The sequence below is a fragment of the Hesperophylax consimilis genome, chromosome 21, assembly GCF_061612785.1.
Source record: "Hesperophylax consimilis isolate HC1 chromosome 21, BYU_Hcon_1.0, whole genome shotgun sequence".
NCBI lineage: Eukaryota > Metazoa > Arthropoda > Insecta > Trichoptera > Limnephilidae > Hesperophylax > Hesperophylax consimilis.
In genome coordinates, this window is record NC_142856.1 from 1,825,179 (window position 1) to 1,849,189 (window position 24,011).

A 24,011-nucleotide genomic window follows, 5' to 3' on the forward strand; every position below is an offset into this window, starting at 1 on the left:
ATCTATCGCGCGCTGCGAAGGAATTGAATTTGGCTTTACATAATATTAAAGTTTGGTTGTTGACAAATGGGATAAAATTTAGCTACGTCTAAAACCAAAGTAGTGGCTTTTACGCGCAAAAGAAAAATACCCCCCTTTTCTGTCTGCTTTGATAATGTCCCTCTTCAAATCGTTAAGCAAATTAAATTTCTTGGACTACTTTTGGATCATAAACTTTCCTGGCTCCCGCATATTCAGAACATTTCGGCTAAGTGTGAAAAGGGGCTAAATATTATGCGAGCTGTTTCCAGAGTGTGGTGGGGATCTCATCCTACTACTCTTAAATTAATGTATGGTGCTCTAGTGCGAAGCCATTTGGATTATGGAACATTTCTTTTTGATCCTCTTCCTAAATATTTGGACAAAAAACTTGAAAGAATTCAGTCCAAAGCGCTCAGAATAATTATTGGAGCGATGAAATCTTCTCCAATTAATTCTCTCCAGGTAGAATGTGTTGATCCCCCCTTAATTCTGAGGAGACAATTCCTGGCTGATAAATATATTTTTAAATCTTTTTCTGTATCGCGTCACCCTTTAGAACAAAGCCTTGATTATTTGTTCAATAACTTAAATAACGAAAAAAGATCGACAGATAAAAATCGACTTCCTCTCCTTCTAAAAAGTTTTCTTTCATTCAAATCTCTGTCCTCTTCCCTCCAAAATCTACAAAAAGATCCTATCCTTCCTATTTTCACTATCCCATTTGATTCTATCAATTATATCCCCAATGTTATAACTTCAGACTTCCGAACTGATATTTTAACCTCATCTAATCAAAATGTTGAGGAAAAATTTAAAAACATTACATCTTCTAAGTTTCCAGAATTTTCACTCATTTACACAGATGGTTCTAAGTCTGATAACAAAGATTGTGGAGCTGCGGTACACATTCCCGAATTCGATTTAGATTTGTCTTATAAATTGCCTAAAGAAATTTCTATATTTACTGCAGAATGCTTCGCAATTGAACAAGCTTTGAGCCAAATCCAGCTTTTCAATATTCGACGAGCCTTACTGTGCACTGACTCACTAAGCGCAGTGTTGAAAATTTCCTCAAATATCCATAAACCAGAAGACTATATTATTTATAATATCAGAAACACCCTTAAATCTTTAAATGAATTAAATTTCGAGACAATATTGGTTTGGGTCCCTGGCCATTTGGGAATTGAGGGTAACGAGAAAGCCGATTCTCTAGCTAAACTTGGAACAATTTCTGGCTCTAATCCTTTAGATTTTAGAATTCCTATCTCTGACGTCATCCCAATTCTTAAATCCAATATGATTCGCTCCTGGGAAGAAAATTGGTCTAATACGAAAACCCGAACTGGTGCTTTTTATGCTGGAATACAAAATCATATACCAAGTAAACCTTGGTTCCACGGCAAGAAAAAATCCAAAAGATTTATTTCCTGTATCTCGAGAATGAGAATTGGTCATTGCTCCATTGCATCCCATTTGTTTAAAATCCGGGTCCTAGATAGTCCACTCTGCCAGTGCGGCATGGAAAATGAGACTCTTGATCATGTTTTCTTTAATTGTAAAAATCATTCATCTTTCAAAGGCATTTATCGTTTACTTATAAAAATCACCCACCAATCTCCCCTTAGTATTCCTTATTTACTTTCTCTTAACAATTCTCGCATTTTCTCAGTTCTATACATATACAGTTCATAGACTTGAATGACTTCAATATTTGAGATTTCCTATTCCCGTATAGATTTCCCATAAAATTATAACCATCTCCCCTAACTTTAACGGCACATAGCACTCTTTTTAGGGTGAATTGCCTAATACAAAAAAAAAAAAAAACCTAAATTGATAAAAATGGTAATTGTAAATTTGTAATAATTAGTATAATAAACGTTGGTTGTGATCTTAACCTTTTGAACGCGTTAATTTGCTCCGTTTTATCTATACCCGTACGCGGTACATATTTTCAAATACCTATGCACGCAATTAAATGTCAAATTATAGCATTCTGGCATAATTTATTGGACTATATAGACAGAACAGATTATTCTCCACAATATGAAAACAAATCCTCGTGTGTCAACACTCTTAGATGTTTATAAAAACAAAAACATAAAATTTCATACAAAGACGTACCGTATCTTTTGAATGTGGTCCCGCCATTCACTCGCCGTGTGTGTACTTAGGCCACTGCGTTGATAGACATAAGTGGGACACCATGATCACTTATCATTTTTAGTTCTGAAAACTTTTTCTCAAACTCTTTTCTAAACTCAACACTTAAAAATAACACATAAATTTTATATCACTTAATAAATATTGTTTTTTAAGCACTTTAGAGGAATCTCTGTCTGTCACATTTTTTTGGAACTATGGTAAACTTTAAAACAGGGTTCGATACATAAAGACACACCACATTCTTTACATACGTATCTCGTTAACTGCATTTTTTTATTTTTCAATCGGCATACACGACATCGTCTACGCGGTTTTTCTATTTTGCCAGTTGATGGAATCAATTCGGCCATATGCTTAGCGGCATATTTAGGCAAAACCCGAAACGGGTTGAGGTGGGCTGATGTATTAGGCTCTGGTATTTGAGAAATCTCTGGTTTATATTTCTCAACTAGTTGCATAATAACCGCCAATTGAAAATCTGCTAGAGATTTTTTTATACCTCTCACTTGGGTGTACAAAATAAATGAATTCAATAAATACAGGTCAAGTATGTGAAAAAATACTTTTTTATACCATTTTATGGTCTTCCTCATACAGGATAAACTGCTCAGCATCATGTCGCTTTTGTCAACAGCTCCCATAGATTTATTGTAATCAATGACACAGGCAGGCTTGCGAATGGGTTGTTTAGTTTGGTGATTTATTTTACTGGTTTCCTTAAATGAGTTATCGTGCAAGGTAGTTAGCATATGTACATCCCTTTTATCACACCATTTTAATGCTAAAAGGGGACCGCGGCTTTTTGACTCAAATTCGCCTTTTTTCAGTTTAATAAATTTTGGCATTTCCTTCCGGTTCTTTTTTACCGTACCACAGGCATTTGTTTTTTTCGAATGCAAAAAATTGAATAAATTTGGACTTGAGTACCAATTGTCACACCATAAATTGTGCCCTTTGCCAAAATAATCAGTTAGGAGTGTAGTAATGTTCATCTGTAATTTCCGTGCCTTCTCCGCAGTAAATTATGAAATCTAGAATGTATCCAGTTTTCACATCACACAAAACAAACATTTTGATTCCAAAGCGATGTCGTTTTGATGGAATATATTGCTTAAAAATAAGCCTACCCTTGAAAACAATGATACTTTCATCTATACATAGGTCTTCATAAGGTATCACAGACTCCTTAAATAGTGTTCGGGTGTGATTTAAAATTAACCTTATTTTATAAAGACGATCTATAGGAAGCGAATTTGAGTCACAGAAATGTAAATTTTGCAACAACAATTGATATCGGTCTCTACTCATGATCTGGCTAAAAATAGGGGAACTTAGAAATATATTTGTACTCCAATACTCTTCAATAGTCAAGTGTTCGTTTCTTGTCATAAGCATGGTTATTGCAAAAAATAGATACATTTCTTCAATACTTGTGTCCTTCCACTTATGAATTCGTGACTTCGCACCAAATTCCTTTGAAATGAGAAGAAAAGTATGGTAGTCGTTTGTTTCTCGAACAATTTCATTCATAATCGAGCGATTTAAAAAATGTTCAAAAAAATCACTTTCTGTTGAATTTTTGTTAAATTGTACGGAAACGCCGGATTGAAAATCATCAAATTCGTGTACTATTGGAATATGTGGTCCAGACACCCAGGAGTGTAGCACTTCTTCACTTACAGACTCATTCGCTTGAGTTTCTGTATCTGAAAGTTCCGAAGGTTCAAATTCATCTTCGGACATTTCATAATCAGAATCCAAAACGTTCAATATATTTTCAATTTCATCATCTTCCAAACTATGGGCCATTTTTTATCCGAAAAATCAAATGAATTAAAAAAACTAAAAACTTGTGAACGTTTCCTAATAAATTTTTAAATAGTATATAAAACACGAAAATAACACGCACTTTAGTAATATATAACTAATACATATATAACAAAATATATTTAAATTAATAAAGTATATAGTAAAGTCAATAACTCAGTTTTGTAACACAGTAAAACGTTAAAAAATACGCGCAATCGGCACAATACGGTCACTCGTGGATACAGTAAAATTGAATTTGCTAGACGAAACACAAGAAATCAAAAAAAAAAATTGATTTCTGAAGTGAACAAATTAATTTGAATTTTTCGTAATAATTCAATATTACAGCAGAACACAGAATGTTATCGGCGCAGATTCCACAAATCAACTCGGCGCGCGCAAGCGCAGATAACATACTAGTACTAACGCCATCCGTTGACAAAATTGTGAACTAAAGCACTCAAAGGCGCGAAGAGGCGCACTTGATTATGGATCTTTTTTTATGAAATACAATTTTATTTTTGAGAAATACTTGTAGATGTCAGCATCGTGATAGTTCTACGAATGTCCAAGCGAGCAAGAAATACATTTATGACAAAAGAGCGCTGGAATATCGGCCGTCAAAGTTTCCGTATCAACTGTTGATACGGCCGCGTGTGAGTATAGACTTTTTGCCGTAACAACAGTTGATACGGCCGCGTGCAAAAGATTAAATCAAGGGAAGTTTTCTCAAATGTAGATATTTATCATTACTCAGGTGAAATTGCGAGACCGCTCCAAGAAAGACAAGTCCAGCGTGCCCGGCTCCATCATGGACAGTCCCGAGGATGCGCCCCGGGTCTCAGCAGCCACCTCCACCATCACCAAGAGCTGGAACCGGGACTTTGTCCTGCAGCAGATCAAGAAGGGTTGGAGTATATATGACTCGGGGGATCTCACCATCGGGGACATGTATCTTATGGTATTGGTTTTGGATTGTTCTAGAAATTTAGAAGATTAATATATTTTTTTTTAGAGAAAGAGTAATGCTCCAAGATTAAGAATAAGCTGACAGTATTTAAAGCGGAAAATGTTTTCTGAACATGGAGGACTTGGCTAGGCAAAGGAACCTGCCAAACCTGACTCTAACTGCTTGACAATCTAATCGCTCATTACAAGTATCCACTGTTTCAAATGCATGATTATCTGTGGATACACGATTTTGAAATAACAATCAATAAAACAAATTGGTAATATCCATTCTAATTAGAATCTTCTATTTTTCCCACCCTTTAATTTTAGCCCAAAATAATATTTTTTTGACATCCTGAGTATTTTCATACAAAATAACCTATTTTCCTTTTTCTATTGCAATACACCAATAATAAATGTTTATAATTAAATATATTGTCTTCACGGTGATAACAATAACATTCAACAACTTGCAAGGCTATGTGGCGCAATTCGAATTCCAGCTCAGTCGTTGGCTGTTGCCCATTGGAACAGCCTGTTTCCTGGTATCGAGTAGGTCCAGTCAATCCTTTCCTTGCTGACCGCAGCAGCTGCAGTAGTTTCCCTATTGGCCGTCAGAGGCGAGCGAGCACTGGACGAGCGAACCAAACGTATGTGGCGGCAATATTCAAATATGGAGCTAACTATATCGTATTTTCTACACGGTATTCTGCGTCAGGTATCCTCCATGTAAGAGCAGAATTAACTATATATAAATTTAAGTCTTTTTAAAAATTTCAGTTTGGCAGTGAGTCCAAACTAGAGCTCCACTACTGGTGGGCTGAAGCCACCGCCCCCATCCCTCCTGCCGCCCTCCAGCGCATGCAGCAAGCGTCGACGGAACAGCAGCAGCAATGGGCGGACGGAGCGACGGGTGGGGGAAAGCTGGTCGCCGGCGAGGACGGAGTGAGGCGGATGGTGACGGCGGAGGATATTCTGATGTCACCCACGCACGCTGATTCTAATGATGAAGAGAAGAGAGGTTAGTTTTCAGTGAATGTTTAATCTATATCCAAACCTGGACACTACAAGACTAATCTAAGTAGTCCTTTCAGAAGATGGATTTGCAGTTCTCCAAGGATCTTCATTAGACCACTATGTTCATAGTTATCGTAACAGACAATCATTTACGGATGACCAATGGACAATCAATGAACCAATCTGAGTTGGCATTGCGTTTGGATACCACCCAGGCGACGTACATTCAAGTCCTCCATTACGACACAAGCAACATTTTTCGCCTACTGTGGTGGTAGTAGAAGATTTTCAAATATTGTCAGGTTATGTTCGTCTTTCTTTAAAAAAAACTATTCATATTTCACCACAGAAGAAAAATATGAATTAGAATTTTGAAACTTTTTTTTGTTTTATCTATTTTTTGGGATCTATCTCAAGCGAAGTTAATTAATTGAGTTAGTCCATTGTTCCACGGGTTGGTAAGCAAATGACATAAACCAAATATGTAAGACCCTGTGCAGAAAAGTTCCACCTTACTATAGCCAACTTAATTTCCTGCACAGGGGCTTGCAGCATTCGGTTTATGTCGATTGTTTACCAACCCATGGGACGACTGGCTTAGTGAATTGATTTTAGACATTATTGTTTTTGTTATGGTAAACAATATTGCAATACATAATACGGGAAACGCCTGCAGTGGGCTTATCTTTAGGTATGATTTACACACTTGCCATTGCCGATGTAATTGGGAAATCCTGATCACTTTTGGGGTTTCTTAGTGCTAACCAGATGGCTTTAGTTATTTGCAATTTTTTCAAGTAAGTTATGATAAGACTTGCGCAGACCCATGAAAAATTAGGGGATAGTCACAGAGATTCTATTGCATACTGATATCTCATCATAATGTGTTCCACTATTATCATGCGAGTAGCAGTGTGTGGAGAACGGATTCGGCAGTTTCCGGCCATTCGACGTTGGAGGTTAAATTGGACTAATTGGAGATAAAAAAAGTGGAACCGATTTTTTCACTTCATGTCTCATCTAAATGTAATACATCAATGGGGAAAGTATGAATTCTCGACAAATCAGTTTTAATTTCGAAAATGGCAATTAAAATAATATTCTGTTATTGATTGTCTGAGTTCTCCAAACAAACAGTTCCAATTTTGTAAATTGTAAATGATGACACAATTCAAAGCAAAACTTGTAGAGTTCATTTAATTGTAGTTACAAAAGCAGAGACATTAGTATTTTTAATTGTGCTCTTTTATCTTTCTTACAGAAATGATGTCGCCAGATCACAAAACAATCCCCCACGTTCCGGAAGATCTGTCAACCTCCTCCTCCTTCCCCCTCGTCTCCAAGATAATCAACTTTCCGTGCCAGTCTGGCAACACCAACGGCAATACCCACCAGAGTCCGGGATCTGACGGCACTGATGGAGGTTATTGTCCTGTAGTGGTTCCACAACGAGAGAGAGTGGTGACGTTAAGTGGAAGGTTAAAAAAGTTGCTGTCAATTGCCAAGATGCACGATAGACGGAAGAAGCCGGGTTGCACCTGTGGACATTTCTGTGGTGGCTCCAGGGGGAAGAGGAATATTGCGAGAGATGATGTGAGTTTTATTTTTATTACTAGCGCAGACCCATTATAATTAACATTTTACAAATAAAAAATTAAATGTGTAATGAGGAATTATGAGTGTAATGCTAATTAAACTAGGCTCAATGAATCCACAACTGTAATTTCATCTAACTCGCTTACAGATAAAATTTCAGTTGTGGATTCATCTGCAGATGCATTAAAGAAGTAATCCATTCTCGTGTTTGAAGTGCAGATTTAAATTCTAGTTTGCAGACTATGTGCTGCAATAACCGGAGTAAACCATTTTCGTGTTCTGGGTGTAGTTTTAATTAAAGTTGGTAACTTGCACAGGATTCACTATTGAATTAAAACCAGTTTTGTGTTCAGAATGTAAAGATGAAATTACAACTGTAGATCCATCTGCAGACACATTTTAATCACTTAAAATGGGTTTTTTTATAAAAAGTGTTTAAAAAAAAATCAGGTTTAATAAAACGATGCATTCATACATACACGAAAATGTGAAAACAATATAGTAAAAACGAAATAAGCAGCTCAAAAACACAACTGATCTCTGAGACAAACTGCAGGAAAATTCAAACTGCGTAAAATACATGGCTAACTTTTGACGAGCCTTACTCGTGTTAGCTAAAAATAGAACGCATCACTCGGGCTAGTAGAAATTGGAATGCATTTAGCACGCGAGCGTGACTCGTTCAAAAGCATTAAGAGGTTAAAGGAAATCATTCTCGTGTTAAAATCTAAGATGCACACTGTGTGCTGCAAAAATTGGTGTAAAACCATTATGTGCTGGGTGTAGTTTTAATCAAAGCTGGGGACTCGCACAGAGTTTCAATCTTAAGTTAAAAGCAGTTTTGTCTTAAGAATGATGTGTCAAAATGCCAGTTGCAGATTCTTACACGTTTTGAAGGAAACCATTCCCATGTACCGAGTGCCGTTTTAATTGTACCGATATGCTGCAAAATTCGGAGAAAAACCATTTGCTTGTTCTGCGTGTAACGATTATTTAAGTGTGGACTCTTTAGTTTAAACCAGTATTATGTTTTGAACGCAACTTAAAATTCGATTTGCGAACTGTAGACACAACTCAAGGGAAACTATTCTCGCGTACCGAGTACAATTGTAAATTTCTTGTAGTAGACTCATTTGCGAACATGACGTTTTCATTTTTTTATTTGGAAAATACTTGTCAGCTGTGATTGAAAAAAACTAAGGACTGGTTTTTTCGGAGAATTTGAACAATTCTTCAAATTTCAAACTTAATTTTCAGGTTCTGTGAAAGATTTCTTGAAGTTCTGTTATTATTTCAGTTATATGACATAACAACTAGCAACTAGCCTATGATGATATAATAACAGAACTTGAATAGGACTTTCACAGAAGCTGGAAATGAACGTTGAAATTGGATTGGAACGTTGAATGAATTCTCCGAAACAACCCGTCCTAAGACTTTTGAGACTGGTGACTAGTGACATCAAGTGACATCAATAAATAGATTTGAAGCGATTTTAGGAGAGCCGAAAAATTTAAACTTTGAGAATTATTTTAACTATTAAAACTAACCACAACAATTTAAAAAATGTACTGGTATTTATGTTAGAAGGTCATTATTGATACAAAATAATATAAAAAAGGGACTGGAGTTCCTTATTGTAGGATTTGTGACTCTGTGAAAGTTTATTAAAGAAGTTTACATTGTGTTTTTATCATGTCCCACGATTTTGATTGGTTTTTTCATAGTTACACATTGTAGAATATTGGAAAGTTATAAATTTTTTATCATCCAAATTTATTTATTTACTTTATTAAGTCAATTAAATATAATTATATTTAAAAAAAAGATTATTTAGGTCAAAATGAAGTGTGTTTATACCATGTCCCTACATCCAATTAAACAACGTCTGTTTTATACGCAAATTATGAAGGAGTGCAGTGATTATAGCTTTGAAACTCGATGTCCCAATCCTCAGCTTGTTCCTGTGTGTGTCTCAAAGGTCCATTCCGGATTCATTTACTTCGTCAATGGCGATAAACTTGCTGCGTCATCCCAATGATAGTAGTGCGGTATAGCAAAGTCCTAGTTCCTCAAACAGAAGCGATCACAAAAAAGATTAGTTTCAAGATTCATTTTTTTAATATTTTTTTTATAGTGAATACCTCACAAGAGTCCCAACTGCTCCCGTCTGGAGCCAGTGAGACTATGGCATCCCCAATTGGGGAATGTTGTGAGGCTGAAGGTAAGTGGGGAAGGGAAAGAGGAAGGGGGGAAGTACCTGGCTATTCAGATCTAGTCACTAAACACGGCTAAAGCCATTTGGAGCAACGTTTCAATTCTGAATGGTGGTCTTACACCAGGGCGATACTGGTAGTATCTTCCACTCTGGAACGTGCCGCAAATATACTATATATTATTTTAATTAATTAATTGTGAAATAACACAAATTAATCAAATAAAATTTATTTGCGCACGCCGGGTTCGAACCCGCGACCTTCGGAATGGCAGTCCAATGCGTTACCACTAGACTATGCCGGCCGTCAATAGTGGATAGTATTTTGTTTCAAGTCCCATCCTTTCTTCTTCCTTCTGATTTTAAGAATGATCCATTTTCATGAGCTTGCTTCCGAAGGAGCAGTGCACTGACAGCGGGGGGCTGCGTGCCTTGCTCGGCTCGCCTTTATAAAGAACTTTTCTGAATGATGCGGAGCACTCGTGACCAGGATATATGGACGTTCGGACGCCTTCGGAAAACTCCGGCTAGTGTTGAGATTGCTCCAGAAGGGATGTACCCTCGTATGTCGATTGAATAATAACCCACACGTTACAACGTAAAAGTAATGGTATGGAAAGTATAAAAACGATAAAATCGCATACAAATTCACATCAGAATAAGGATAATTGTTGCAGAATGGTCAAGAAAAAATGATAAAATCGCATACGAATTCACATCAGAATAAGGACAATTGTTGCAGAATGGTCAAGAAAAAATGATAAAATCGCATACGAATTCACATCAGAATAAGGACAATTGTTGCAGAATGGTCAAGAAAAAATGATAAAATCGCATACGAATTCACATCAGAATAAGGACAATTATTGCAGAATGGTCAAGAAAAAATGATAAAATCGCATACGAATTCACATCAGAATAAGGACAATTGTTGCAGAATGGTCAAGAAAAAATGTTCATGAAAATGTGTTTACAACAGCAACTCTTTAAATACATTTTTTGGTTTTACAATTTGGGTCCCGCACGTGTCTAGACTGCAATGAATGGGTACTTCACCCTCTTCACGTTTTATCCAGCCATTGGTGTTTTTCAATTTCAATTGCTTCACTTGTCTCCTGGTTCCCTCAATGTGGGACATTGGCATCAGAGATGAATGCACGTCTCTTCATCCACTGTACATGCTTTCCACTCCGAAAAGCTGCATGGGTCTCCTCAGCCTGACGTGGCAGTGTCCTGTTAATATAACGATAGTCCTACTGTCCTTGAAGTCGCAATATTGTATGCGAATCAGTTTGTGGTTTTGTGGTGGACTGTAATCAATGTTTGACACAACTATTGGGGTAGTGATTAACAGTTAGAATGGAACGGATTCTGACTTACCCTTGGTCTTTCGAAACACATCTTGTTACGAATTGATATTATGACCCCGGGGGATACTGCGAGTGTTAATCACTGCACAAGTTTCCGTAATAGGTTCAATATCAAACAAACTGAGGGAACATGTTCAGTTTGTATCGGTTTTCTTAACAGACTGATCGGGTATAAATAAATTGTTGCAATGTCACTGAATGTAGGCAATCTACACTGTCAAATAGGTACAGGTAATTGGGTAACAGGTTGGGTGGGGGAATGTAGGAATATATGTTAGAGGGAGATACATATAGTTGCGCCAACAGTCCACATTGATTAGTCGCTGGTTTAGACAGCCTCCAGGGGCCGGTATTTTAGTTAGTTATTAACATTGGTGTTAATATGATATATGTATTTACTTTGGTCAAGTTGCTATCGGATACATTTCCTGACAATCTGCCTCATAATCTTCCTGAGTGTACTGAAATATCCGCTCTTAGAAGCACCAAAGCAAGATGTTAGAAAATGACTAACTATAAATAATAATTCACAAAAAGTGTTTACTTTTTAATTATGATTGTCGATTAATACTAAACATCTGTGTTTTATTTTTCAGATGTTTACTCTTCCTACTCCAAAACCAGTTCAGGTAATAAAAAAAATATCTATATTTTATTCTGTAAAAATTGAAGTGGACTGATTATTACAGTTTTTTAAATTTATTTTGTTTATTCTTCATTACAAGCGCCCGCTTAGCTGCCAAAGCAGTAACCATATTATGTGCATCCCAGGCTAGGATTTGACCTCCTCCGAAAATGTTTTCTGCTGACTGTGGTTCCTTACTATTTACTTTTAGTTCTCAGTTCTTCCCCTCCTGCTCCAATCCTCTTCAACGCAGTCCATCAACCTCTTCTTCGGTTTACCTCTGGGCAGCTTCCACTGTTACAATAATATGCAGCACTAGATGAAAATAGCTACAAAGCAGCTATGGAACATATCATGTGCATTAATGATATCTGTAACCTAGAAACAAGAGGAAAAATCATTAGTTTTGCTGATGACACAGTAATTTTATTTAAAGAAAAAGATTGGATAAATACCTACAAAGAAGCTGAACACGGACTTGGTCTCCTGCAAAACTGGCTTAAAAGAAACTCCCTGACGCTTAATGTCAATAAAACAAAATATCTGACATTTTCTAAAACAGCCAGAGGGCAGCCGTCAGAGGACCTTAATCTCAAATTACATTCATGCCAAGGAATTTATCAAAAAAATCAAGGCTTATCATGCCTCTGTCCCACTATAGCACACTCCAAAAGCATCAAATATCTTGGAATTGAAATTGATGATAATCTCCGTTGGAACTCACATATAGATGTAATTACAAAAAAACTAACCAGGTACATATACTTCTTTAGAAACATTCGCAATATCCTCAATATAAACGATATTAAAAAAGTATACTATGCTTTGTGTCAATCACAAATAGAGTACGGAATAACTGGATGGGGGTCTGCCTTGAGCACTCACACAGAGCGGCTCAATATAGCACAAAAAGGAGTATTAAAGACTATACTGAAAGTTCCGCTTAGAACTCCGACAGAAGAAATATTCAAAAACTTCAATGTTTACAATGTACAGAAACTATATTCAAAAAATATTTTATTTAAACTGAAAAAAAACATATCCGAATACTCCACTGCCCAACATAAATACACAACCAGGGCAAAAAGCGAAAATATCCTGATTACTCCCAGTTTAAACACATCCTTTGGACAGAGAAATAATAAATTCCATGCTATAAAATTGTTCAATGCTCTACCAAATGAAACCAAAAAAATAAACGAAATGAGTATATTTAAAACAAAAGTCAAAACATGGCTTAGAGATCAAAGTAATAATCAACTTACAAACATTATGAAGACAATTCAAAACTAAATACAAAAATTTAAGAAAAACTACAGGCCGCCTCAGAACAGGAAACCCTAGTGAGGAGGACTGTGAAAAAATACAAAAAATATACTTATATTATACTTTAAACCTACATAATGTACAAATTTTGCTATTGATATTAATAAAAAAAAATAAAAAAAGTATTATGGAGTTTTTTACCCAAATTATCATTTGAATTCATATTTATTTAAGCGTCGTAAACATTTAAATTAAAAGAGAATCCAATCAGGGAAAGGGGAACAAACCAACAAGCGCGGGAGGCGGCGTGACCATCCCACTTTCGGTGATTTGTCGACAAATGAATCTGACAGTGTACATGTAACTCGCATTCTAATATCACCGTTCAGTCTTCGAAAGTAAAATCTGTTTATGAATTACTAGTCCTTAACTACATATAAATCCCAAATTGAGTAGACAAAAGTTCGGGCTTGTTCCAAAATTTAACATTTTGATACGCTATATAGTTAAGACACTTTTTCAATTGTGTTATAATTTACCCTCCTCATTCAATTTTTGCGTCGCTACGCCCGGAACGAACACCCAGATCCTTCGCAGAAAAGTCCCATAAACGATAGCTCTGCAAACCTTTGCCTTACTTTAGCGAACCTTACTTTTCTGCGCATGATCTGGTTATTCAATGTTCGGTCTTCGGTGGTCAATGTACGACTGATATCATAGTTTAATCAAAGTGTTCTCGAATCCTTGTGGTGCCAAAAATATGGTCACGTGGTTTGCCTAAAGCTCGTTGAAATGATACCTAGATTTCATGTTAGGGCAAGTCTATTAATTTGAATGTCTATGATTAGCGCTATTCACGGCATGTAAATAGCCGTTCATAGTACCAAGAGTAAAATTGATAAATGTGTTATGTGTTTTCTCTTTAGACGCCACTTGCCCCCCTTGCACCCCTTGCAGCCCCGGAGCTGCCCCGGGCCCCCGCGAAGGAGGTGTTCCAACAGCCCCAGCGCCCCGAGGTTGCCATCTGGCCGCATCACCCCCGGCCAGTCATGAAGACTGTGGCCGATCTGGAGGTAAAGGACATTCAATGATTACACCGAAAAAACTTTGCTGATCCACTAAACCGTTGACGAAGAAACAATTCCGTCTAACAGTACTACAGTACAGTCTAAAAATCACTTTTTTATGAAATTCAATAGAAAAGCTAATGATACTACTTCTAGATATCGCACACAGTGGAATATAAGCAATACCAGACAACTGATATTGGTTATATTTCTCCAATATATCTGCTATGGAAAATTGACACTCTTAAAAAGTTTTTTATCTCTCCTGCACAATTAGATTTTTGGCATACGGGCGGTGATGATTGTGATCCTATTTTAACCGTTTGATTGCCAATCGTCGACTTTCGTCGATTCGTGTTTTAACGAAGATTGCCGATCGTCGATTTCCGTCGATTGCGTCAGTCGTGTTCTGATTCGCGCGTACGTCGGGTGTGGTGCTGCGGCGTTGGTAAATATTATTCTAATATTATCTTAATAGTTGTAAGATCGTAGTAAACCGTTTAAATTTCAGATTAATTTTTTATTTTTTTATTTTAGTTAATTGAAAAAATATAACGTCGAGGGCTTCCTCTGAAATGTCTGACAGCGGGAGCGACGATTTCCACTCCTCTAATTCAAGTTCGAGTAAGAGTAGCTCTGATGAGAGTGATATCAGTGATGTCATACCTGTGTTTCCCAACCGCAGGATGCGAATTTCCAGTAATTCTTCGGATCGTGACCAAGAAATGGAGAGTAACACCGGAAATTATTCATTTTCAAATGTACCTCCCGGAACCAATTTTTCTACCGAAAATTCTCATTTTTTCGAAATGCCTGGACTTCGGGATCCTCGTCCACGTGATTCTAAACCAATATCATATTTTGATTTATCGAAATCCTTGAAAATTCAAAGAATTTATGGGGTTTTAAAAAAATATATAGTTTCATAAAAAAATAATGTTTTTTTGGTGGCATTTTACAAGCAAATGTATGAATTTTTTGGCACTCAAACGGTTAAACCCCCATAGACCAAATTGGTTGGTTCAACCGTTGTGTGTCAACCGTTTGAGTATTGCGTACAGAAAGAGTGATGGTTGGTTCAATTTCGTCAGTTGCTCCTCTGGGGAATACGCGCAGCATGCCTCCTACTTTATCAAGAAAACAAAAATTTGCAATCGCTTTAGTACCATTGTTAACTATTAACATGAAAAGAAAACGATAAACAAATGTCTCCTGAAACAAAAAAAAAATTCAGTCATTATGCTATTAAAAGAATAATTTTTTTTTTACTTTTTATGGTTTCATTCGTTCCTTTTCAACTGCTCCTGGTATCTCTTAATAATAATAATAATATTTGGATGATTTGTATAGCACCGTTTTTGTTCAAAATCACCTCAAGGGCGCTGTACAAATATGTAATACATTTCTACAATGATCTATGTTATTACTAACTATATGGAGATACAGTACCATACTTACCTGGTAGGTCACTTAAGATTAACACTTAATTGACATTAACTAATTGTTTATTAGCAAAATTTAGATACAGAATTAGGACATATTGGAAAATTGGATATAATTGGACTTTCTCTCAGGAATGGTATATGTATTTAATTTAAGGGTATGATAGCTTAAAAACGTATGTTTTTAGTTTAGACCTAAATTCTGTTGAACTTAGTTAGTCAGTTTAGTTCCGGAGGGAGTTTATTCCAAGCCTTCGGTCCAGATGCTCCGAAAGCGTGATCACCAAACATAGTATTTGGCTTGCGCTTAGGTTCCATCAGTCTGCCTACACTTGATGATGTTGCTGATTTAAGAGTTGACTGCCTCAGACCAGTGTTTTCCGGGATGCATAGTTCAGAGATGTATAGTGGGGCCATTTCATCGATGGATTTAAACACCATCCAGCACAATTTGTACTGGATTCTTTCAGGGCACTTGAGCCGGTGAAGGTTTCGAAGGTGTTCTGAAATGTGTGAATATTTAGAAACCCTGGTTATGAGCCGTGCAGCTGCATTAAACACTGATTGAAGTTTGTCAATTTGATATTTTGGAAGGCTGGCATAAATGCCGTTGTAGTAATCAACACGTGAGACTACGTAAGAGTTGATAAATTGTTTTGTTGCTTCAGTAGGAAGGTTTTTACGGACAAACTTGAGTTGTGTTAGGTGAAAAAAAAACCGGTGCTTACAGTTCTATTTATTTGACTTATGGATTCAGCTTCAGCTTGTTTGAAGACATCCAACGAGTTATTGCTTCTAGACATTCAGCTATACGGATCTTGAGACTATTGATTTTGTTTAGAGCGCAGTAAAAATAAACATGCTGATCGTCAGTGTAGCAGTGAGACAAGAGACCAAATGACTCGATTATTTTGGCGACATCGTAAAAAGGATGAAGAGAAGTGGACCCTAAACGGATCCCTGGGGTACCCCTGAAGAAAGTGTTACAAAGTTAAACAATTTATTTCCAACCCTCAAAGCTTGTAAGCGATTGGATAGATAGGATGCCAGCCAATTTTTGATATCGGAATTCAAACCAAATGTTTATAATGTTAAAAAAAAAATGTGATCAATCGTGTCAAATGCTGCATCCATGTCTAGGAGTGGGATAAGTGATAACTTACCTGACTCTGCGACAAGAGTTATGTCTGATAGCATATGAAGTAGTCCGGTTTCGGTTGAGTGGAACTTTCTGTATGCAGATTGACGATTTGCAAATAATTTATTTGAATTCAAGTGACTGGTTATTTGTGCAGCAGCAATTTTCTCCAGGATTTTTTAAATGAAAGGTAAGTTTGTAACGGATCGATAATTACCTAAGTTATCGGCGTATAATTTATAAATTTATTAAAAACGTGAACTAGGAATGGAGCTAAAACAATAGAACATTGTTTTAATAACCATGTCGGTATAGGATCAAGACTGCACTGCTTATTAGGCGAGCTTGAAATTATTTTTTTTACTTCTTCCAGCGTTGTGGGTTTGAGAAGACAAAATTCCTTTAGAATTAGCAGTGAATATAGGCGGAGGGGCGTGAGATGTTGAACTGTATCACGGACTGGATTGTACAAGGTTGTTTTTGCAGCCACTAAAGGGTTCAACACACTATCACTTTTAAAACTTAGGAGTGTTGCCCGATCACTTACAGTAGGAGTGTTTACAGCCTGCGCTGCATCACAAAGTATTGTGTCACATTGTTTATTTCTGATGCATAATCTATGTTTTTTACTATAGTGTCCAGCACGGCAACTTTTGAGACGGAGTAGTGTCGCCCTGTCGTATCTGTTGTTTACAATCACAGTTATTATAGTTAGTTCAAAGAATACCCATTATAAATAAATTAAGAATTATCACGGTTATTCTTCACTTTATCTACAACGTAAAAATTGAGAACTTCGGAAGATGAAATTAACTCAGAGTGCTTAAAAAAGCAGCCGGCCGCCCCTAGAGCGCCACAAGCTGCCTTGTAGTTCTAAATATATATGTGATAAATCTTCCACCCTTTTCCAAAGCATCAGCATTAATTTCTGTCACTTTCAGCTTGACAAACTGCCGAGATGGACCCGCCGCGGCAAGACAAACAAGCCCCCTCCGCGCAAACAGGAACCCTTCTCCCTGCACCGCTGTGCACCCATACTGCCGCGGGGATACGTACTGACGCCGGGCGGCATGTCCAGCTGCGGCGACACCGTTGTGCTGGCGTCCCCGGGCTCCGTCGTCTCCAGCAGCACCGTGGAGCTGCCAAGGCCCGCCCCTAAACCGCCCGCGAGGCCCGTGGCCATAGCACCCGCCCCGCTGCTTAGGGTACTGCCGGCAGTGCGACCGTGGCCCGGAGTGCCAGCACCCAAAATAGACAGGTCTGTCGCCTTCAGGTAACAATAAAACCTCACGCAGAATGTCGATGGAATGTTTTTGGAGGTTGTATGAATAAGATTTCATCTCATCAATGGAGTGTTGATACAAATCATGATGCAATTATCGGCAGAGAGGAGTGGAACTGGTAGGATGAAAGTAGTCTGAACGCTGTACAAATGAGATCTCCGAGGCGTAGGTATGGTGAAACTTTGTATGACCGTCTTCAAAAAAATACTATTTTCAGTTGCGTGTGTCCTGCTTAACTCTGGTTCATTGAACTTTTTTTTGAAAATTGAAACTGTTTGTTTGAAGAATTCAGACAATCGATAAAGAACTATAACTAAAATAAGATATATTTAACAGAAAATTATTTTAAGTGCTCTTTTCAAAATTGGAACTGATTTGTCGAGAATTCAGACTATCCATTGATTTTTCATGGGTCTGCGCTAATAATAATAATATAAGTTAATGGTAGAAGTAGTCTGGAGATCCCAGTGAGGATATCATTATATCTATTTGTTACAAAACGGAAGATAGTCCGTTCAGTAGCTGAGTTGGCATCGCATTTGGGTCCCACCCAGGCGTAGTGTGTTCAATTCCTTGGCTGGCTAAGTCCTCCATCACAACACAAGCAACATTTTCCGATTACTGTGGTGGTTACTATGTATTAATGATACGTAGGAGTGCATTTTTCAACTATAATCCAATCCTTTGTCCATTGATATTTCATTTATGTCATTTTGCAGTTGGTCTTTATATATGTTAAATAAATTAGGAATGTTGACAGGCCGCCATCCAGTTTCAAGATTGAGCCACCTTCACCGTCACCATCGCCGTCACTGTTGAGCAACTCGGATACCTCAGAAGTCTCCAAGCCATCTGTAGCCGGCCACTCTGCAGATCAGGTAAACAAACAGATTACCATTTCTATTTTTGATACTGACAGTTCATGATTGGAATTCCAAAGCCATCTTCAGACTGGGTCTGGGACTGACTGGGACCAGACCCAGTCTGGGGCCTTCAGACTGGGTCTGGTCCCAGTCTGAAGATGGCTTTAGTGAGCTGAAACCGGTTACGGTCAATAAAATTAAAGTGGAAAAACGTCTTATATTTGTTTTATTATAATATATTAACACAGATTACCAATTGAATTATTATGTATGAAGGACCCAGAATCATCGCAAAAACACCAGAAGAAAGAAAAAATGCACACATACAAAACTCATACTCTTTTATTTACAATACAGTGTTTGAAAAATACTAGCAAGCTTTACGAGCTTTCACATTTGCATACCCATTTAATATAATAATTAAATACAATTTATTACGAGTTCCTATGCTTTATCTAATTTTATTGATTACAGATACAGTAAAACATACTTACCTGGCAAGTCAGTTCAGATAAACACACTTTGATTAAAAAGTTTACTTCTTTGCACAAATAGGACACTATAGTAAAAACACTAGACATTGATTTTAAATATATATTCTGGTCCTCCAGCAATGAGATAAGGTGCTTCCGCAGACGATGCATAGGTGGGGCCGGAGAGTAGGCGATGTGGGATAGCGCTGTGGGGACCACTAAAAATGGGTATTCTGGTCATCCATCAATAAGACAAGGTGCTTCCGCAGACGTTGTACCCTCATGATGGATAGATGGGGCAGGAGAGTAGGCGATGTGGGATAACGTTGTGGGGACCACAGAAAATGTTTATTCTGGTCCTCCATTAATAAGACAAGGTGCTTCTACAGACGTTGTACCCTCATGATGGATAGATGGGGAAGGAGAGTAGGCGATGTGGGATAAAGCTGTGGAGACCACTGAAAATGTATATTGTTGTGTTTTCTTCTGTTAGTGTACGTCGTGCTTGATGATAGTGTGTGCGCAATGTTAATCATAATTTTTTTGATTACACATAACCAATAACTATTATTCCAGGCGGCAAATTTTCCACCGTCTTCCTCTGATCCCTGGACCCACCTCGGCAGCGTAAAGAGTGAGGCTGGTAGCGTCAAGTGCGAGAAGAAGGACGCGACGCCGAACCTGGCTAACCTGCTGGATATCTCGCTGCCGTCCAACATCGGCGACGACTACTCCATAGGGGTACCGCTCAAGCACCAACACAACGGGGGCGCCGCTAAACATGACAACTTCTCAGGTACACATACTACCCCTTAGAATAGCCTAATAGCCACGCTGTTTGCATGACGCTCTTTATTTACCTGTTTTTTTTAAATCATCTTGAGAGATTTCTCCGCCATTTCACATTATAATATTACCTATTAACCCCACACGAGAGACTCCGAGGAAAATAATTTCCCTCTCGGCCTATGTCATTTTTGAGGATGTTGTGCGGAGGGTCTTTTTAAGGAAAGGAAGGAGAGGAAGTTCTGGGAAGGCAAAAGTATGAGGAGTGGGTAGGAATTTAGGGAGTTGGTGGTGTGTCCAGAAGTGATAAATAAATACATCCCTCGCACTTCGGCGCAAGGCGATGGGTCGAGAAAACAGTTGGAGAGGTCAAAAGGTCTCCCCAAACCAGCCTTATTTATTTTATTTTTATTTATTACTTCCAGGTCTGCTGCCAGCGGAGTCCATGTCCATGAGCCCCTCCCGGCTGCTGAAAGAAGACCAATGGCTAGAGTCGGAGGTGCACAACTTCTCCCTCAGTTCGTTCCTCGGCCACCTCGAAGCTGGACGCAGCAAGGGGCCGGAGAGTGTCAAGGGCGAGGAGACTTCGGTAATTTTATTTACAAAAATTATGAACTACAATGCTTGAAATTTGTTAATTCTTCGTCTTCTGGTGCCGTGGCAGTGGAAATCTTCTCTAAAAATACCTTGGTTCAGTGAACTCCCATCAAAACGAAGAAAATAAGACAAACTTGTATTATAAATTTACCACACTTTAAACAGCGCGCTATTCAAATTCCGTGCTAAAAAATCTACCCAACCTAATTAATACTGTCCTAGATTGAGTCCCAAATGAATTCCATTTGTGCATTATGAATTCAGCAACTATGGGCTTTCTGTTGTAATTTTTTTAAATTTAAAAAAAAAAATGTAATCTAATGTTTATAAGACAAGGTTTTTTATGCATAGCACAAAGGATAACAAATTATTATAAGCAATAATTAGTCACCTGAAATATCAATACAAATTGAAAATATCCCCCGAGTAAAAATAAATGCCGCCGACGGGAATTGAACCCGCACCTTCTGATGTCCGGTCAGGTGCTCTGGAACACTGAGCTACGTCGGCTTATTTCCAACATGCCAAATAATTCAATCAACAATTACTGCTTTTTATATTTTTTCATCTGTAAACAACCAACTTTATTTTTGTAGGAAAGGCTTTGTTAGTGCTAAATTTCCCACTAGATGGCATCGAGACATATTATATCTGCGTTTGTTGGTGAAATATTTTAATATTGTTATCCTTTGTTCTATGCATAAAAAACCTTGTCTTATAAACATTAGTTTATCATCAAAAAAATAATCATATTTTCCAAGTCAAAATTAATGCTTATAATTTTTTTTTTTCTAAGATTATCTTGTATTTGTCGCTCGTCTTAATGTGACCAAGAAGTTTGAAGTGATTGTTTTTTTCTTTCTCAGGCATCTCCGACTTCTTCCACCATTTACTACTGTGTACCATAATGTTACTGTTAAATTACATTACATTTACTTTAATTCTACTCCGTATCTTATTCCGGTGCAGAGATATTGTGTTGAGTATTCCTCGGAAGTCCCCGACCTCTTTTACCATTCAGAACACTCTCTAAACACTCCTGGCACTAATAAGAACAAACTATGAAATTTCGGTGATATTGGTCGACTACTTTCGAGTTTTGCGAGCACAAACGCAGGCTGAATTTTTATATAGATTAGTTTATTATAGTTTGTCTGTGCAGAAAGAGAAACAGTATTGCATGTTGCTTTTACGTCCAACAGATGGCGCTCTATTAAAAAACATGTTTTTACCTGTTACAGGTCACATCTATATAGTATAGGTATATAAAAACACATGCGTATTCGATTCTAACGTTGTGTCAAAATTTCAAAGCAATCAGTGGTGAACTTTCGCAGATCTAAGATTTTGAAGAAATGCTTACATTTTTATTTATACAGAAGTTTAAGATGTTTATTTAATATTATTTTTAGGTTGATGGCCACCACCTCCACAGTCTGATGGGAGAGACTAGCATAGACTACATGGCCAAGTTCGAGGATCTTGCAGCTAGAGTAGGAGCAGAAGCTACTAAATAATAATAATAAGCTACACAACTCTTGGATGTTTAAATATTATCGGCCGTTGCATCCAATCTTTCCTTAATGGCGGCTATGTTGACTTAGGTTGGGATGTTTCAAACTCTCGTCGCATTAATTTGATGACCTTCAAATCGACAATCTGCGCCGCAACGGTGCCCGTTAATCGCCGATTCTCAGTCTGTTTTAAATTTTTAACAAATTGTAATTGGTTGTCTAGCATAAAAACATGACATTTATTCTTGGCAGCCGATCAAACCCTGAAATGGACCAAGAGTCGATGTTTAACGGGGACCGTGAAATGTCAAAAATTCAAAATGGTGCTGAATAAGTTATGTTTGGTTGGATACAATGGCAGTTTTACTCTATTTTTTTTAATCTAATTTTCTTTTATAATATTAATGACTTTTCATAACATGATGACATTTTCCTCGAGATTTTAAGGAAAAAGGTCTTAAACAATAAATTTAAAAAATTGACGATTAGTGTACAAATAACATATTTTTGAAGACAACATTTTTTGATTTTTAAATTTTTAACTCCAATTCAGAAACCAATAAAGCTTACAGAATTTATATAAAACATTATATTGTGACTATTTTGAAATGCTAATTGTATATTTTTATACATAGACAATACGTTGACACAAAATGTACAAATATAATTATTATCAATGATGCCTCATACCGATATCTTCCCAGTTGTAGAGTATAGCTCATAGAAAGTATCTTTTCAATTACAAATTTTAAGAAAGGTATTCTTTCAATTATTCTATTATTTATAACTTATTCTAAGAAACGTATCTTTTCAGTTTTAAATTGTTTCTTTTCACTTGTAAATTAAGAAACCTACAGGGTGCAACAAAGCAGACAGTACAGTTTTGAGGGGCCGGTACATCTCGTGAGCTAGGGCTAGGAACCTGGGTGGGGTCTTCTTGTGTCAGGAGGGTCGTGCCGTTTTCAGTCGTTACCATGGTTTGATCCGGACAACGCCGGGGCTTCGCCGTCTGCATGTTTCCAGAAAATGGCCGTTCTTTCGTCGCCACTCAGCGAGCCTTCCGGCTGCACTTCAATCTTGCGCATTGTGATACCGTCCCTCACCTAACTTCAGGCAACTTGATGGGTGACCTCTTCACTCCCTAAAAGGGACACGGTCCCGATTTGCAATTTCCAAATTTATGGTGATTGGGCCTTATTTATTTGAGGAGAATGGACGAACTGTGACTGTAACACTCAACGTTATGTTTCCCCGAGTTGGAAACTTTTTTGAACTTCATTTGAAAGGGTAAGGTAAAGTATGGTTCTTCGTTGCGGACGTGTTTTAACCGCTCCGGTTTGTTTGATCCTTTCAGAAGGTTTCCCTTGCTAAGAGATCGCTGAAAATTGTTCAGCATCCGTGTTTTATATAGTGCTTACCTTCTTATTTCACGAAATGTGCGTAACTTCTACCGTTTAGCCGGAATTTGCAATTATTATAGCATTTTAAACCGATTAATTTTTAAAAGTGAAGCTAGAACGAAGATTTCTCAATGCAGTCGAAGATTTTATACCTGACTCAAGTGTCAAGTGGTGTTGGGATTTACGGGACCTTTTCAACCGAGGATGTCTGCATGGAGGACAGATAAGCCATATTTTGTTTAAAGTTTTTGTCTTTGTTTTTATTTTCTGTTTTTATTTATGTATTTTGTTACAGATGACACTCATAAACTTCACTTTGACTTTGGTTCAAGATTTTGCTTATGATAGCCTGCGATAAGCGAGCCCTAAGGGTCTGAGACAGAGGTGTGAAATCGTCGGATCACGACAA

General features: G+C 37.4%; 1 protein-coding gene across 1 annotated transcript; it reads left to right on the top strand.

Moving 5' to 3' along the window:
• The first annotated feature begins 4,358 nt into the window (after positions 1 to 4,358).
• Positions 4,359 to 22,224, top strand: LOC149413492 (uncharacterized). Its single transcript, XM_089644411.1, has 11 exons — positions 4,359 to 4,418; positions 4,757 to 4,960; positions 5,731 to 5,971; positions 7,229 to 7,560; positions 11,745 to 11,777; positions 13,966 to 14,112; positions 17,628 to 17,959; positions 18,730 to 18,847; positions 19,882 to 20,101; positions 20,517 to 20,680; positions 22,101 to 22,224. The coding sequence occupies exons 1-11, from the start codon at positions 4,359 to 4,361 to the stop codon at positions 22,203 to 22,205; spliced, it is 1,956 nt and encodes a 651-aa protein (XP_089500537.1). The 3' UTR covers positions 22,206 to 22,224.
• Positions 22,225 to 24,011: the final 1,787 nt, after the last annotated feature.